General features: G+C 44.1%; 1 protein-coding gene across 1 annotated transcript in view; it reads right to left on the reverse strand.

Moving 5' to 3' along the window:
• LOC135884861 (kinesin-like protein KIF19) overlaps positions 1 to 15,607 on the reverse strand; it is a 28,354-nt gene extending 12,747 nt beyond the window's left edge. Inside the window, exons 1-9 of the mRNA XM_065412419.1 lie at positions 15,419 to 15,607; positions 12,640 to 12,720; positions 9,101 to 9,211; positions 6,199 to 6,286; positions 5,643 to 5,779; positions 4,748 to 4,873; positions 3,458 to 3,652; positions 1,330 to 1,485; positions 305 to 427 (exon numbers count right to left, since the gene is read on the reverse strand). Coding sequence (XP_065268491.1) covers positions 305 to 427; positions 1,330 to 1,485; positions 3,458 to 3,652; positions 4,748 to 4,873; positions 5,643 to 5,779; positions 6,199 to 6,286; positions 9,101 to 9,211; positions 12,640 to 12,720; positions 15,419 to 15,607 — 1,206 coding nt within the window. The remainder of the gene's footprint in view (positions 1 to 304; positions 428 to 1,329; positions 1,486 to 3,457; positions 3,653 to 4,747; positions 4,874 to 5,642; positions 5,780 to 6,198; positions 6,287 to 9,100; positions 9,212 to 12,639; positions 12,721 to 15,418) is intronic.
• Positions 15,608 to 15,874: the final 267 nt, after the last annotated feature.

Below are 15,874 nucleotides of genomic sequence, written 5' to 3' on the forward strand. Positions count from 1 at the left end.
TTACACCGGCTTCCCCATCCTTTCGCCATGTTACTAACTCCCTGCTGCCTCATTGTTAGGCCTTCTCCCCACTGCTTTCTTCTGTGTTCTTCACCTTCAACCAGGCAGCCTTTGTTCTCTCTCCCATCAAGCTTTCCAACATGCATGCTGTGCAAACCACTTGCCCTTTCTCTCCCCTGTCATACACTGTTCCTCCTTTCCCAGCTCAGTATGTTTATCCTCCTTTCCCCCCAGCATACCTTCCTTTTCCCTGGGCATGCTTTTAGTCTACACAATTTAGCTCTTGGATTGCCTGCTTGCTTACCCTTGTCTTGATGTTTTTTGCTCGATAAGCATAGCTCAAGGTTGTTCGAGATTCTTCAAAGTAGATGCTGGCAGGACTGATGTGGGCAATCATAACTGTCCTGCTGTTCCCCCCTAATGAGTCCTAAAGGAATGCAACATTTCCACTGTTTAGCTTTAAAAGAATAGAGGCCAGGCATGTTTGAAGAAATAGGAAAGGCATGCACCTCTACCTCGATATAACGCTGTCCTCGGGAGCCAAAAAATCTTACCGCGTTATATTGAACTTGCTTTGATCCACCGGAGTGCGCAGCCCCGCCCCCCGGAGCACTGCTTTACCGTGTTATATCCGAATTCGTGTTATATCGGGTCGCGTTATATCGAGGTAGTGGTGTACTACGTGAAAACATACAGACCCTAAAGAAACACTCATTAAGATGCTCATTTAGATTCCGATGGAGGATATCCACTAAAGGCTATAGGAAAAGCTGGTCAAAACATTTTCAACAAACAGCTTTTTTTGATTATCTGGGATTTTTGCTGGAAAATCTCTGTTTCCATCAAAACACCAAAAACATTTCACATTTTTGATTTTAAAAGTCTACACATTATTTTAAATATTGTTTGTTTTTCAATATTGTGGGTGTGTTTAAATATATTTTTCAACCAGCTATAGCAGTAGGATCAACACCACGTACTTGGGCTGAGATTCATGCCGAAAACAATGAAAGCACCCTAGGATCCATAAACAAATACACCAAATGGCCATGGTTACTCAAGTCACCTCTGAAGTTCACCATGTTACCAGTAACAGCGCACTAGCATAGTCCAGGACTTCCAAACCTTGACCTTTTATTTATGTGGTCACAATAAATTACTGGGTGGGTTTGAAATCCCACACAAGATCCTGGAGTGATTTCCTAAACTTAGAAAGGATAAAGGGGTCAGGACATGAGGATCAGCTCTCAAGTGCCACCAGATTTGTGCACCAATACAAGCCAGCAACCCAACGTGCGGATTCCCTTCCTAACCAGTTGCATACAGTACCTTCAACAAGCGTGTGAGTTTGCTGTCTCGAAAATTGACATACTGGGCCCGACTTCCTCCCTTTTCACTCAAGGCACTGATGCAGTTCCCCAGAGCTAGCAGCGAGCGGTTGATATGGGTTCCCTCCTTCATTCTCTTGCCTCGGTTCTGAGTCTGCTTGGAGAGGGAGAGAAGTCACTTCAGAAAGACAGAGTTGTACTGTGGGAATGGATTCACCCATGCAACGTTAACTTTAGGATCTGCATTTCAAAGCCTGAGCTTCTCTCACAAATCTACATGGAAACCAGGACCAGTCAGCTCTGACATAAGTGGGTGCAGTGTCCATTGAAATCTCAATCTTAATCTGACCCATGGTCTTCATTAGATGTTTTGCAGTAAACTAAAAATCACCCTCCCATGACTTGTTTTCTGCAATTGGGGTTGCAGAACATAGAAGATCTAACATCTTTCTGTGGAAACAGCTTTCCATCCATTCATTCCAATACTGGTCTCCTCAACCGCCAATCATTTCTGTGTATCTCTGTTGATATATAATAATAATGCCTAATTTATACAGCATTTGTCATCAGTAGATCTCAAAGCGCTTTACAAAAGAGGTCAACATCATGCTACCCATTTTACAGATGGGGAAACAAAGGCACAGAGAGGTGAAGTGACTTGTCCAAGGTCACCAGCAGGCCAGTGGGTGAGCCAAGAATAGAACCCAGGTCTCCTGAATCCAACCAAGTATAATGCCTTGACGGCATCCAGCCGTCTGCTTATCCCACCCTTCTTGTCATTGACCCTCCCACTGATTCGTAAATTCTTCCTTCAACCAAGAGGAGTTCAAGCCATGACCTGGATGCTGCTGGAGTCCCTGGAGTCTTAAGCCAAGGCCCATCACCAGCATCATCACACATTTTCAGGGTGAGGACAAAGCTAACCGTTTGTAGATTTTTACTGCTGATTAATTCAAATAGCAACAGATTTATATTCATCTTTCAGGAAGCCACAGGCAAATGCCGTTGTGTGTAGTGTGTTTTGTACATCCTGCCAATTGCACAGCTTGTTATATGTCTAGTTATTTTCTATTTTAAAATTTCATGTACATTTACATGCATGTTTAGTGCAGTCCTTGGGCTCTTGGCAAATTGTCTTGGTGGCCTTTAGTACTGCAAAGTGTCAGTACTTTGCTCTAACCACTGATCTGGCCACCTCTCCTTCAGTATCTCCTTCCATCCATCTAAATATCACTTATCCCCATCAAGTGGTAATGAAGAGTACCAAGAAGTGGCGATCAAAGCCTTCAATTCTCCTGCCTGCTTGTCCACCTCTTTCCCACCTAGTTCCGTATTCAATCAATACATTTTCACTTTCCTTTTGACGTCCATCTACCATTCTGAGCCCTTTGCCTAAGAGTCCATCCGTCTTTTCAGACAGACTGCATACCAGTCTTGTGCATCCATCCTTTGCCTTCCAGCATCTGTCCATGCAGTATTCAACATACGCAGTACTCAACATGTCTATCCTTCCAATAATTCATTGTCTTCTATCCTCTTTTCTATCTTCTCTTCCTTCCTGCAATCCAATGTTGCACGTAGGTTCTATTTATTCTGGCTTCCATCCCTTTGTCCTTCCAGCTACCTACTTATCCATACTCTCTTCATCAATGATACCAATCTACCATTTCTCCTCTTTCCAAATAGCTGCCACTTTTTTTAGGTATCATTTTCAAATTTTCACATTTTGCAGTGAATCATTCACTAAGATGAAACATTCTGGTTCTGATCTCCTGCATTTCTTATCTGTATTTCCTCTATATGCAGTCTATGAAAAAATATTCACAACTGTCTTTGTACGGGTCTACACGTCAACAACACACAAAGGACAATGCATTTAGTTAATTCCTGCACTAAAAAATACATGGCCCACATCACCTGAACTGTGTTGTAATCTCACAGTTTTTAAAATGTCAAATACTCATGCAGTAAGCTTTTCCAGGAGAGTAAAACATGCTCTCTCTCTCTCTCTCTCTCACACACACACACACACACACACTGTGTGTGAGCTCTTTCAGATCTACTCATTTCATGACACGCCAAAGAATTAAGACTTGTCTTGTGAAAGGCTGGTGAACTACAAGCTGTACCTGGGCTGCTCTCTCAGACCCTGCCAAGTCAACCATGAAAAGCCTCCCCACTCGCACTTCCTCATTAATATTCTTCACCCGACTCTTCTGTTTCACTGTGACCTGGAGAACTGCATGTGAGCGGGAAGATGTCTTGTTGGCAGCGGTGGGTTCCTGAGTGCGTTCTTTGTTTCCTTTTGTTAACAGCTGCTTGATCTAAACAATGCAGAAAAATATGCAGAAGTTTAAAGATCTGCTCAGGTAATAGTATGACTCTCTCCTTCAATGACAGCCTCCTAGAGGTGTGATAATGAGTAAGCAAACAAGATAAACCATCCTGCGTGTTTGCCAGCATTGGACCAAGTTCGGGTCTCACTGAAGTCGATGGGAGTTTTGCCTTTGATCTCACTGGGACCATGACTTGGCTCATTGACTACTAATTGTATAATTATTGGGGTTTCACTTTAGGAGGCTTTACAATGGGCTGAGATACGTTCCCCTGGGATGCATTGTGCCTTGGCATGTTATCTCACGTTCAACGCAAAACAACACTGCATGACATAATAGAATACAATAACATGATGCTCCCTAACCTGGTAGCATGGCATAACCTTAGAAAAACTGCAAATCAAAGGTCACGTTAAAGTCCTAGCATAATTTACCTCACAGTACACATCAGTGAATTACAAAAGCGTGTTTCAGTTATCTCCTCTCTAGCTACAAACAATTTTGTTTGATAGGGCTTGTGAACACAGGCCTTGGCCTTCCTATCCTTCCAGAAAACTGGCAGTCACTTAGGGTATGTGTACACAGCAACAAAACACCTATGGCTGGCCCGTGATAGCTGACTCAGGCTTGTGGGGATTGGGCTGTTGGGGCTATTTTAGTGCCATGTAGACTTCCACGCTTGGGCTGGAGCCCAGGCTCTAGGACCCTGCGGGGTGAGAGCGTCCCAGAGCTCAGAAGTCTACACAGCAATGGAACCGCCCCACAGCCCGAGTCAGCTGGCATGGGCCAGATGTGGGTTTTTCTTTTCTGTGTAAACATACCCTTAGCCTATTACTGACCCATGTAGCCGATCTTTACTGCTTAGCTACGGATTTCATCCTGGTTTCTACTATTCTTGTGCCTGCCTGATTACTCCTATCTGAGCAACTCACTTCATTAAGTAAGTCCCCATAGGATCCTGTTACATGAGATGTCTTACACCAAGGAAGGCTATGCCAATATGTAGATGTGAGAGCCTCTTAAAACATCATTATTCTAGCGCACCGAACACCTCCCTCCCCCTGGAATTTCTTTCAGATTTACCTCCTGCGCATTTGTAGTGGAGACTTCAGTAATTCCTGCTATCTGGATGCTACCCCTAGCATCCTCTCTGAGGTCTAGGAATCCAGAGGATGGATTCAGGAGGTCACGGATCACTTCGTTATAAATCTGAAGGTGGAAGAGAAAGGCAAAGGAAGTCTGTATGTTTGCACTGTTTTGTCCTTAGGTCAATAATATATTGTGCTATTTAAAATATATTGTGCATTACATTGGCTTGGTACTTTTTGTATTTCCCTGGAGAGGAGAAGAGGAGAGGCTAGCTGAGCCCCACTCCAGTGCATGGCTGATACAGGAGATAACAGAGATAACATGAATGGATGATTGAGGAAACCACTCAAATGCCTGTTACTACTGAGAGCTGTCACAGAAATAATGGCAGATATACCACTTCTGCTTTACATTTTTGTTACAGGGAGTGTGAGGCAAAAAGCCATTTATCAACTCCTTTATGTATCTTAAATTATACACAGGGTGAGTGCAATGCATTTGTCACTGTCCCCACCGTGAGTCACCAGTAGGGAATGAGCCTGGGATTATCAGCACCAGAAGCGCAGGCTCTTACCACTTAAACCAGAGGCATAATTATTAGCCGGTAAAAGTAGTAGGTTCTTATCCTCTATGTGAACCAGCCTCTCTAGGGACAAATGTCACATTTAGCAGCATGTTATGCATTAGAATAAAAGAAAAGAAAAAAAAGAAACAAGAATTCTAGACTCAAGGTAGGAGTCACCATAGGGGAATGAATGCAGGAGCCCTGGCTCTGGATTCCCAGGTTCTAGATTTATAGTTTCTCTCCCAGCAGGAGTGTCTCTAAGCTATTCTTTTAAAGCATCTTCTACACAGAACTGGTCCACATGACAAAACAAAGACACCTCACCTCTAGGTACGACATGGAGACGGTGTAATCCATGTTGTCACTGGTTGCCTCAATGGCTTTAAAGAGGTCATTTAGGGTGCGGATGTAGATCCCAGGATCACAGTCTGTCCCTAGCATAGTGTAGGTTTTCCCTGCCCCTGTGAAAGATACAGGGAAGAGCCGCACAGATCAACTTCCAGAGAAAAAATATCTTCTAATATAATCCACGGCAGTTTATCAGCAGCCGGATCTGCCCTCCTGTGTGATTATCACACAGACTCAGCCTTGCACAGAGAAACCCTCCTTTCCCTCACCCTTTTTGGAAAGGAAACATTTCTCTCCAATGTTAAATCTATTTTCAAAGTTACTACAGCTTTGCTGTTGCTTTAACTTTTAAACTAAAGATTCACATCTCCCAGCCAGAAGGGTATTTTTGCTGCTCTGCTCTGAAGTGATCAGTTAATTGGCCTTGTTACTTCAGATCAAGTCCCTATAGTTATCGCTCCCCAACCCTGGCTCCAAATCCAGTCCCTGCAGCTATTGCTCCCCCTGTGGTACAATATTTTATTTATGTTACCTGTTGGGCCATATGCAAAAATGGTTGCATTGTATCCAGAAATGACTCCTTCTACCAAGTTTTTGGTCGTGGACACGTACACCTCCTCCTAGTCAGTCAGAAACAGCATAGGTCTTGGGTCAGGCATAACAATATTTTCCAGCTGACACAAGTATCCAATGTCTAAACTTGTCACAACATCCCTCTCTTGTTCTCTATGGTTCACTCAGCACATTCATTTTCTCTTTACAAAGTCTATGGGCTTCAAAACCATTTCTGGCTTCATAGAACAAAATGATTTTGCCAAATCATCAAAACAACTAATAAGGTAGAGGTCTTGCTGAAGTATCTAAAGATGCGTGCGGCATGTCAGGGTCCAAAAATAAAGTTTGATTATTTTCTTAGATTTTGAATTGGGAACGTTTCAGCTAGATTCTTTGCATCAGTGGAACAAAGATGAAAATACTGTTTGTGATCATGTCCTCGCTAGTGCCATCCATGCTTCAGCGGACTGTTATGTTTGCAGCATACACACAGAGAAGTTAGATAAAAAACACAAACACTCTTGCTGGAAGGTAGCAACGTTACCCTACTTTATTTCTTAGAATTCAGAACACACAAGAAGTGGCAGCATTTAGTTCTAGTACAGTCCTCAGTCCACCACAGACACTCTTTAAAAAAGATACTTTATTATAATATAACCACAGATGGGGAAGTTACATACAACACAGAGAATAGATGAGGACACACACACTGCATTCTCTCTCTCACACATACACATATAATATATTTTCATAAATATACAATATACTAATTATCATATAAGGCAGTGTTTCTCAAACTAGGGTCCACAGACCCCTAGGGGTCCACAAGGGTAACACCAGGGGGTCTGCCAGCCCTGCTGATCAACTCCTCCCCCTCCCTCCCTCAACTCCTCCCTCTCTCTCCCAGTGCCTCCTGCACACCAGGGAACATATTTAGTGGTGTGCAGGAGGTGCTGGGAGGGACGGGGAGGAGCGGGGACGGGATGCGCTCAGGGTAGGGGGTGGAAAGAGGAGTGGAAGAGGAGGGGCAGGAGTGGGGCCTTGTGGGAAGGAGTGGAGTGGGGGCGGAGCCTGGGGCTGAGCAGGGGGCTTGAGGGTCTGCAAAAAAAATTAAATCAAAATGGGGGTCCTTGGGTTGCTAACGTTTGAGAACCGCTGATCTAAGGGAATACTCTGTGGGGAAGTAGAAAGGGTCTGTCGCCACTCTTCTGAGATGATTGCATTACTCACAGGAACCGCGGCCATGTGTGTAATACAGACCATCCCGAATAAGTGCCGATAAAGTCTTCATATCACACCATAGTGTAGATGCCAAATACAGCATAACACAACATAATCATTAGCTATATGTTAAATATGTTAAGGAAAAATTCTTTATAAAAATGCATTGGAACTCTTTCTTGTATCCCTCTGCCTGTAAAGCCAGGCACCTTAGCAGGAATTGGCTGTGCCGGGCTCAGAGAGAGAGAGAAAAATTAAAATTCATAAATGTAAAATCTTCAAAAAATGACCCAATATAGATTTGCTGACAATAAATATCACTGTTCTAAAGTCCAGTACCCCAGGCCCTTCCAGGGCTAGAAGCAGGGGCTGTGACCCACTGGAAAGCTGGAATTTCCCCCTCCCAATGGTATAAAGCTCCCATTCTCCTATATCTCTCCCCACGGGGCCATGAGTTATTGGAATTTAATGCAGCGACATTTTTATTTTAAAGCTGCGGACTGAATCTTGTCCATCCTGGACTTCAGACAAAGGTATTATTCCACATGCAAGGGGAGCCCTTAGGGAACCTTGTCTGGCAGGTTGTTCTAAAAGAATGAAGTTCAGGGCTCCATTGCCTCCAACAGAGCCGTGACTATTTCTACCAGCGGTGGCTCTTCCCCGAAGTGTCTGTGTGAAGCTGCTAACAGGTTTGGAATATTCAAATAAGTCCCAGGGAGATGGGTGAACAGGTGTTGCAGGCATAGACCCGTGATAAACTGCACCAGGCATGTCACCTCTACATGCACATGCAGTATTCTCAAGGGGGTGTAAGTCTGGAATGAGCTACCAGTAAGAGGGACCAGTAAGTCAGACCCTGGCCACCTTCAGAACATGCTATGACACCCACCTAGTTAACAAGCCTTCCAAGGCATATCATGTGTCAGGAATACACTGACATGGGAGGGAATAAAGAAATACTCTAGAAGACTCCCTAGAACCTCCACTATGCAGTCAATTCTGGACCACATATTGTGGAGATTAAATACTTGTTGGTTGCTTAGAAGATATTATGATGATGGGCTCTCCAGTAAATCCTTAGATAAATAAATTGCGATGTCTTGATGTCACTGTGATAGACCCGTTAGACATTTGCAGATAGGCAGAACAAGTAACTTCCCTAGAGTCCATTATTTCATACATTAATCAGTTTCTCACCCCTTCTATCGCAGCACACAGCTGTGTGCATCAGTCCTGCCTAACTGGACTAGGGTTCAGGAACATGCCTCCTTTTACAGAGCCTTGTCCATAAAAAACAACAGAGAAAGACAAGAGGAGCACACACAATAGAAGGACCCAAACAAGGTAACTATGATCTCATTCACCAGAGGCCCCAGGAGTTCTGGCTCTCAGCTCCAGAACTCTGCTTACTCATAGTGTAGAGCTGGGTGATGCTGTCCCTAAGGAGGGAGAGATAAAGAGTGAGTTGTATACTGCAGATCACAATAAAGAGAAGAGAGCCTTTGCTGCCTGCTTCTACTTAGCGCTACTGCCTTTTCACTGGACACCACGTAGATTCTGGGATGCACATTATTACTGACATTGTCAAACCAAATATCCATGGAAAGGAAAGATTCCCAATTGTAAACCACACCTTTTGGAAAGGGAGGGAACGTTACCTGGGTCGCTTTGTGATCAAAAACCATATCAAATATAAATGTCTTCTCTCGGGATCGATTGGCTCGCAAGATGTCGTCTGGATCTTCACTTGGGTCCATCAGAACCACCATCTGTGACAAAATAAAGACAGAGAGAAAATCTTTACATCCTTAATTGGGTCTGTAACGGAAATCAAGTGGAAGTTGCAATCAAGAAAAGCCAGTGATTCTCCCAGCTATCTATCTTAGGATCTTCTATAACGTCAATCACTAGTATTCACGAATCATCACAGGAGTGTTGCATTATGGCAATATGTGGAAAAAAACACATACATGCATAATACCAAGTCTGAGATGCTTTGGGGCCTAATTTAGTCACACTGAAGCCCTACAACTCATACAATCACCAGCTGAGGTCACATGGGTAACTAGCAATTATGGCAGAAGACCACCCCTTACTGTGAATAAGAGGAGAATTGGCCCCTTCCATTTTTATTGTTAGGCAAGAGGGTGGGAATTGGAATATTCTCAAATGACAAGGGAACCAATAAAGAAACAAATTAAGTTCACTGGGATCAAAATTGCATGAGGAAAATCCCCCCAAACCTTTCCTGTGTAGGGATCAGTGGAAGTATCAGCTCTACTCAAGGCCAGAAACTTGCTCCTTTTGTGACTTTTATTAGAAAAAAAGGGGGAAAACAAAAGAAAAATATTTTATGGCAGGTTAGAAAACAGGTTTTGTTTTTCCTGATTCCCTTGGGACCAATTTTGCTCACTCACATAAATACATAATTATGGTGGAAAAAGTGTATTCCTTCCCCTCTGCTGGAACAGCTCATAAGAGGTGTTCTGGCCTCAAGGGGGATTAGAGGGGAAACCATGCACCATATCCTCCCCAGGAGCTTTTGCCGTCTCTCAGATAAATACCTAATTAAGTGTTTACAGTGCAGATCATCAACCACCTGATCTACAAAATAGTTACAGCATTTGGTTGCTAATCTGTAGTAAAATCATGTAACTAGATAAGAAAGATGTAGGGCAAATCCCCAGTAGCTGGTCTGGAAACGTCAAGAGCTTGGCGGGGTTTTCTATTCCTCTCCCCCAGCCTAAAATTCCAAAAGTATCCAGTAAACATCCGAGGCTAATTACTTTCACAATTTCACTTGCTAGAGAAAAGCAATTTTTTCTGAGCTAGGCAGATGAAAAAGAATTGAAAATAGTAAATAGGGGCAAATGCCCAAAAGACCCTCTTGATTTGTGCCCATAATCTGTAGTTGCACATGCAAAATGGGTAAATGCATAAGTGTCTGTCTGTGTGATTTAACATTGGATTCCACCCATACAACTGGGCACAGAGAATTTACTTTAGGCGTTTTCTTTGGAAATGTGGGCTGTAATACTTTTAGGCCCTGATCCTGCGACTGATTTCATGTGGAGTCGGGATCTTATATTCCACCTCACTTTAAAGTTTATTTTTAATTAGATAGCAAAAACAAAGTTAGCTTCATTCGTCCAGGGTTAATGCCTTGTTTGATTGACAGGCATTATGAAAACATACACAAAATTATAAACCATTCTCTAGTGGACTGAACTACTGCGGCATAAGCCTTTCAGTTTTGTTTTAGGCATCAGTGAAGGGGTGTAAATGGCTCCAAGTAAACTATACTTGAGATCAGAATAGTAACGTTATCTAAGAAACCACCAAGGATATTCAACTGCCAAAGAACCCATGTTCACTTCATTTGTTACGGTCATTTTCATGGCTAGGAGAGAGAGATTCTCCAGGGTAAAAATTATCCTTAAACCAATGCAATATCTGAATCCTTCCCTGTCCACTGGAGGAAAACAGAGCTCAGGGCTGGTGAGGGGGTCTCTAAATAAGCTATACAAAAATAAAGTTTGTGATTGAGCCAGCGTGATGGCCTTTAAAGAATGATGTGCCACAAATAACTCAGTAAATGGAAACCAGGCTTGTAAGATAATTTGTACAGGGAAAAATAGATTTGTTCCCTTTTCACTTCTTTATGATGTAAAAGGCAGCCTGGATGTTTCACAGCAGTTCCTTGTTCCCACATGACACAGACCTAAGGTCTGCTCATCTGGAATACTGTGTGCAGTACTGTACTGGTCACCCCACCTCAGAGAGGCTATTGCAGAATTAGAGGGAGTTCAGAGAAAGCTGATGAAACTGATTAGGGACCTGGAGAAAATGTCATACGAAGAGAGATTGAAAAGAATGGGATTGTTTGCCTTAGAAAGGTGATGATGAATAAGAGGGGACATGATGAAAGTCTATATAATAATGAATAATCTAGAGAAGGTAAATGGGGAGCTTCTGTTCTCCCTTCTCATAACACATGAACAATGGGACATTCCATGAAATTAAAAGACGGCACATTCAAAACTGATAAAAGAATTTCCCCCCACACACACAATATGTGCTGAAACTGTGGAACTCATTGCCACAGGACGTTGTTGAGGCAAAGATTTTAACAAGATTCAGACAGAGATTGAACATTTCTATGGATATAAAGAACATCCAGGGTTATAACAGTTCATGTTAGCATAAATTTGAGAAGGAATATTAAACCGAATGCTTCATGTTTAAAGCAGCGGGTCTCAAACTGTGGGTTGGGACCCCAAAATGGGTCACGACCCCATTTTTATGGGGTTGCCACGACTGGCATTAGACTTGCTGGGGCCCGGGACCGAAGCCTGAGCCCCACTGCCTGGACGCCCAGGATGGTGGGGCTCAGGCTTCAGATTTGTCCCCCGCTTAGGGTGGTGGGGCACGGGCAAGCTCAGGCTTCGGTCCCCCCTCCTGGGGTCGTGTCATAATTTTTGTTATGAGAAAGGGGTTGTGGTGCAATGAAGTTTGAGAACCCCTAGTTTAAACCAGTCTCTAACTACTAGGTATTTAGAGACCTGATGCAGGAGAGAGATTATCCCACATCTGCCTAATGCAAGGTTTCTTGCATCTTCCTCTGAAGCTGCTGGTACGGAGCATTGTTGGAAACAGGATACTGGACTAGATTGATCTTGGGTCTGAACCAATCTGGTATTTCCTATGTTTTCAAAGTTTCCAAAATTCACAGTTTTGTCTTTGGATATCATGTCTTTCAAGCAGCCCTGGTGAATCCTCCATGGTTTAGTTCCTGGGCAGTTTCATGAACCTAGCCCTGCAGGCAATTCACACAGGTTGAGAATGAGCCAACTCCTGTAGGAGCTCTCTCAAGGGTAATCCCCTCTTCTTCCCTTCCTTCCCCTCAAACAAATGTCATGAAAGTAGCTCAGTTGCCTACCTTCCTCTTGGCTCCCAGCCCTGGGAATCTGGGGACTTCTCAGGGGTCTGCAAATTTTGTAGCTGCCCTAACAACCACTGCCCAGGTTTGCAGAACTTTTAACATCTCATAACCCTTTCCGTGTTCAAGTGAGTCACTGTGTTTGTTCTTCATCATGACAGAGGCACTAACACTTAAGACCCGGGGTTCTCCTTCCAAGAAGCCATTAGCTACCAGCTAAGCTGTAAACTCACCTATGCTGCTTTGCTCAAACCTCACCTGGTCACCCACTCTGTGGGCTATGATAGCAGCGTTTTCCTCCAGCTCAGCTTCATTGATTGGACGAATCCGAAGAGCCACCTGCACACATACACAGGAATTGAGCCGGTTATAAATACTCCCCCAGCCCGCTCAGACTGATCCATCACTGAGTCATTCTCTCTGTTCAAGTGACATGATCACCTCCTTAGAATAACTTTATATTGATATTTTTATTCTCCAGGATTTTTTAAACCACCAGAGAAGCTTAAAATATTTAATTCCCCAATAATTTTCACTTTTTCTTTCGACAAGTGCGAATTCCCACTGCCCCCTCTGTTTCTAAAGTAAGAAAACCCAAGACCATTCCGTTTTGCTTACTTCTCTGCCCACCAACGCCATTGCCATTCACTGATGTGGGGGTGTTTCTGGATGCTGCAGAGCTGTTAGACACACTGTGTTTCTATTGTGTCCCCAAAGCACTGATTACAATTATGTTATTTACTTCTTGTTGTCAGAGTAGTCGAATGTAAGATTTGAACATTTTGGCCTTAGAATTTGAACATAATAAAAAAATTCTCATCACTTTATATATTTAAAAGGGCTAAAACCTAAAACAAACATTAGCTGAAGAAACTAAAGAGGAGCCCTCAAATCTCTTATTTGTTTAATTTCACAACCATATGGGTGAAATTAACCCTTTTGCAGGACCTACAAAATCACAACAGTTTTTGCTCTTTAGCGTCCTCATCTGAAACTATAACGAGCAATAGACTTACAAATCCTTTTCCTAGAACACTGCTGCTAACATCACAATGCTGCCATACAAACTGCAGCAGCCATATGCATTTTAACTATCCAAAGCTCAGGGAGAAGAAAAATAAAAAAAAACAAAGAAGACACACTTAGGAAAGATATTTTATTTTCAAACAGCTGGAGAAAATGCTACCCAACATGCGATTGACACTACATCTGTGATACAGCAGACATTTAACAAGGTTTAAGATTACATCATGTTATGCTTAGTGTGATGTAGAGAGATAGGGCCAAATCAAAATCCCAGATCTAAGCACCCCTGAACTTTGGAAATATTCTAGATTTGAACTCGGCAGCTTGGGGTCTGTAGTAAACTGTTAATTAGTTACCCATAAACAATACATAACTCCATAGAAATCTATGGCTATGTTGTCCCAGACACTCCACTGTGCACATGCCCATAAAACACTGTGTAGAATATATTATGAAAGAGCTCTAGAGCTATGCATATGTAAATAGTTCATAGATAAGGTAGCAAAAGACAGTGTCCAATAATATGTAGCATGGTTCCAAGATTTTGTAGGTCTAATAAATTTGTTGTTGTGGCCTGCAAGTGGCTTCCTATGTGCAGCTCTTTACATCAGCTCTTAAACTATACTACACAAAATACATTTATTGTACCAAATTTACTGCCAGAAGAACACAATACCCAGTTACTTATCCCTGTGTAACAATCACTATGACCCTGATCCTAGGATGAGTTCTCAGCGGGTCTCAAACTTTTGTACTGGGACCCCTTTCACATGGAAAGACTCTGAGTGTGACCCCACCTTATAAATTAAAAACACTTTTTATATATTTAACTGCATTATAAATGCTGGAGACAAAGCGGGGTTTGGGGTGGAGGCTGACAGCTCACGATCCCCCATGTAAGAACTTGTGACCCCCTGAGGGGTCCCGACCCCCAGTTTGAGAACCCCTGGTGTAGATTGACACCTAATCTGTGCAGAACCCCACTGGAGTCAACGGGATTCCACCAAAGTCTGGAGTTCGGGACGCGGGACAAAGGGCTAAATAACAGGACAGTCCCAATTTTATCGAAGCGCGGGGCCCGGGCTGGTCTCCCCGATTTGCCCTAGCCAAGGGATAGGTCTGGGACCGAGGCACTTTTGAAAATGTTACCCTATCTATAGCAGTTCCTCCTCATGCAGAGCGTGCAATGGTGTAAGACTGACAAGCCTCTCTTGCATGTCTGTAACTGCTCACATCCCAAAGCAGGTAAATTAAAATAATTACTTGTAGCCACCAAGGGAAGACAAGAAAGCATGTGGTGAAGGATCAGACTCAGTATTAAGGACTTACTGGCATTATAAGGGAACTCAAAATATTTTACATGCTATTAGACATTATCACATAAGAGATTCCCGTGCCGTGCAATAGTTACTATATGGTTTAGAGCTCAAAGCAGAGATTACTGCACATGCAATCATGTTTCTGACACAAGGTCATGGCAAAAATAAGTCTGAGGAGTGAGAGATTTTTGTAAATTATATCACACACACACCCAGAAACGTGGGAGCAGGATTAATTAAAGAACTGTCTCTGTGCACAATCATTACTGAAAAAACAGTAAATTCCCATGATCCACACAGAGACATGTCAAAATCTTGGGACTCTGATGAGTGCAACCTACCTGCTTTCTACAACAGGCAATTTCAATTCAGATGGAAAAGCTCACACGCTCAGTTGCCTTGGAAAACTCTTATCCCAGGAGTTCCAGCAGGAAACATGGGGCAAACCTGCTAGCGTATCCTGTCCCACCCTCTACCGCTACAGGTCTGTCCCCTGCAGGGTGTTTTCTTTGTCCAGTCCAGTGCTTTCAGCCCTCCGAGGGTTTGTTTACAGGCACCGGGGCTGGAGCGGAGCTGCACGGGGCTCGCAGAAGGGGTCTGCGGGTGCAGCCGGGGATTGCAGAGTAGACGGGAAGGCCGGGTGCCTGACTGCGCCCAAAGCAGCCTGAGTGCCCCGGGGCAGCCGGACTCACCGTGAGCTGCTGCTCCACGCTCGGATCCTTCATGGCCGAGCTGGGGCTCGGAGCCAGGCCTCCGGTCCGCCTCTGCCCCGCGCTGAGAGGGCTGCCCAAGGGGGAAGCCATTGGGCTGTAGGATACAGGGAGAGCGGCTCGCAGGCGCAGCCCCGGGGAGACCTGCGATCCCCGGGCTGCAGGTGACATCAGCGCGCGGCTGTAGCAGCACGAGGCGGCGGCGAGCAGCTCCGAGCTGCACCAGCCCCAGGGAGCCACCGGGCGGGACAGAAGCGCTCGCTGCCCCGCCCCGCGGTGCTCCGGGCGGTGGAGGATGCAGGGTTTCGGCACGACTCCCGCATGCCCCATCAGTGCCATCCCCTGCTGAGGCCGGGTACGGAACCGGCCCAAAGATGCTCAGCACGTGGGTGCGGCCCACACGCCCTCTGCCTGCAGGCTAAAGCGCCTCTGGGCTGT

Source organism: Emys orbicularis, chromosome 10 (assembly GCF_028017835.1).
Source record: "Emys orbicularis isolate rEmyOrb1 chromosome 10, rEmyOrb1.hap1, whole genome shotgun sequence".
Taxonomy (NCBI): Eukaryota; Metazoa; Chordata; order Testudines; family Emydidae; genus Emys; species Emys orbicularis.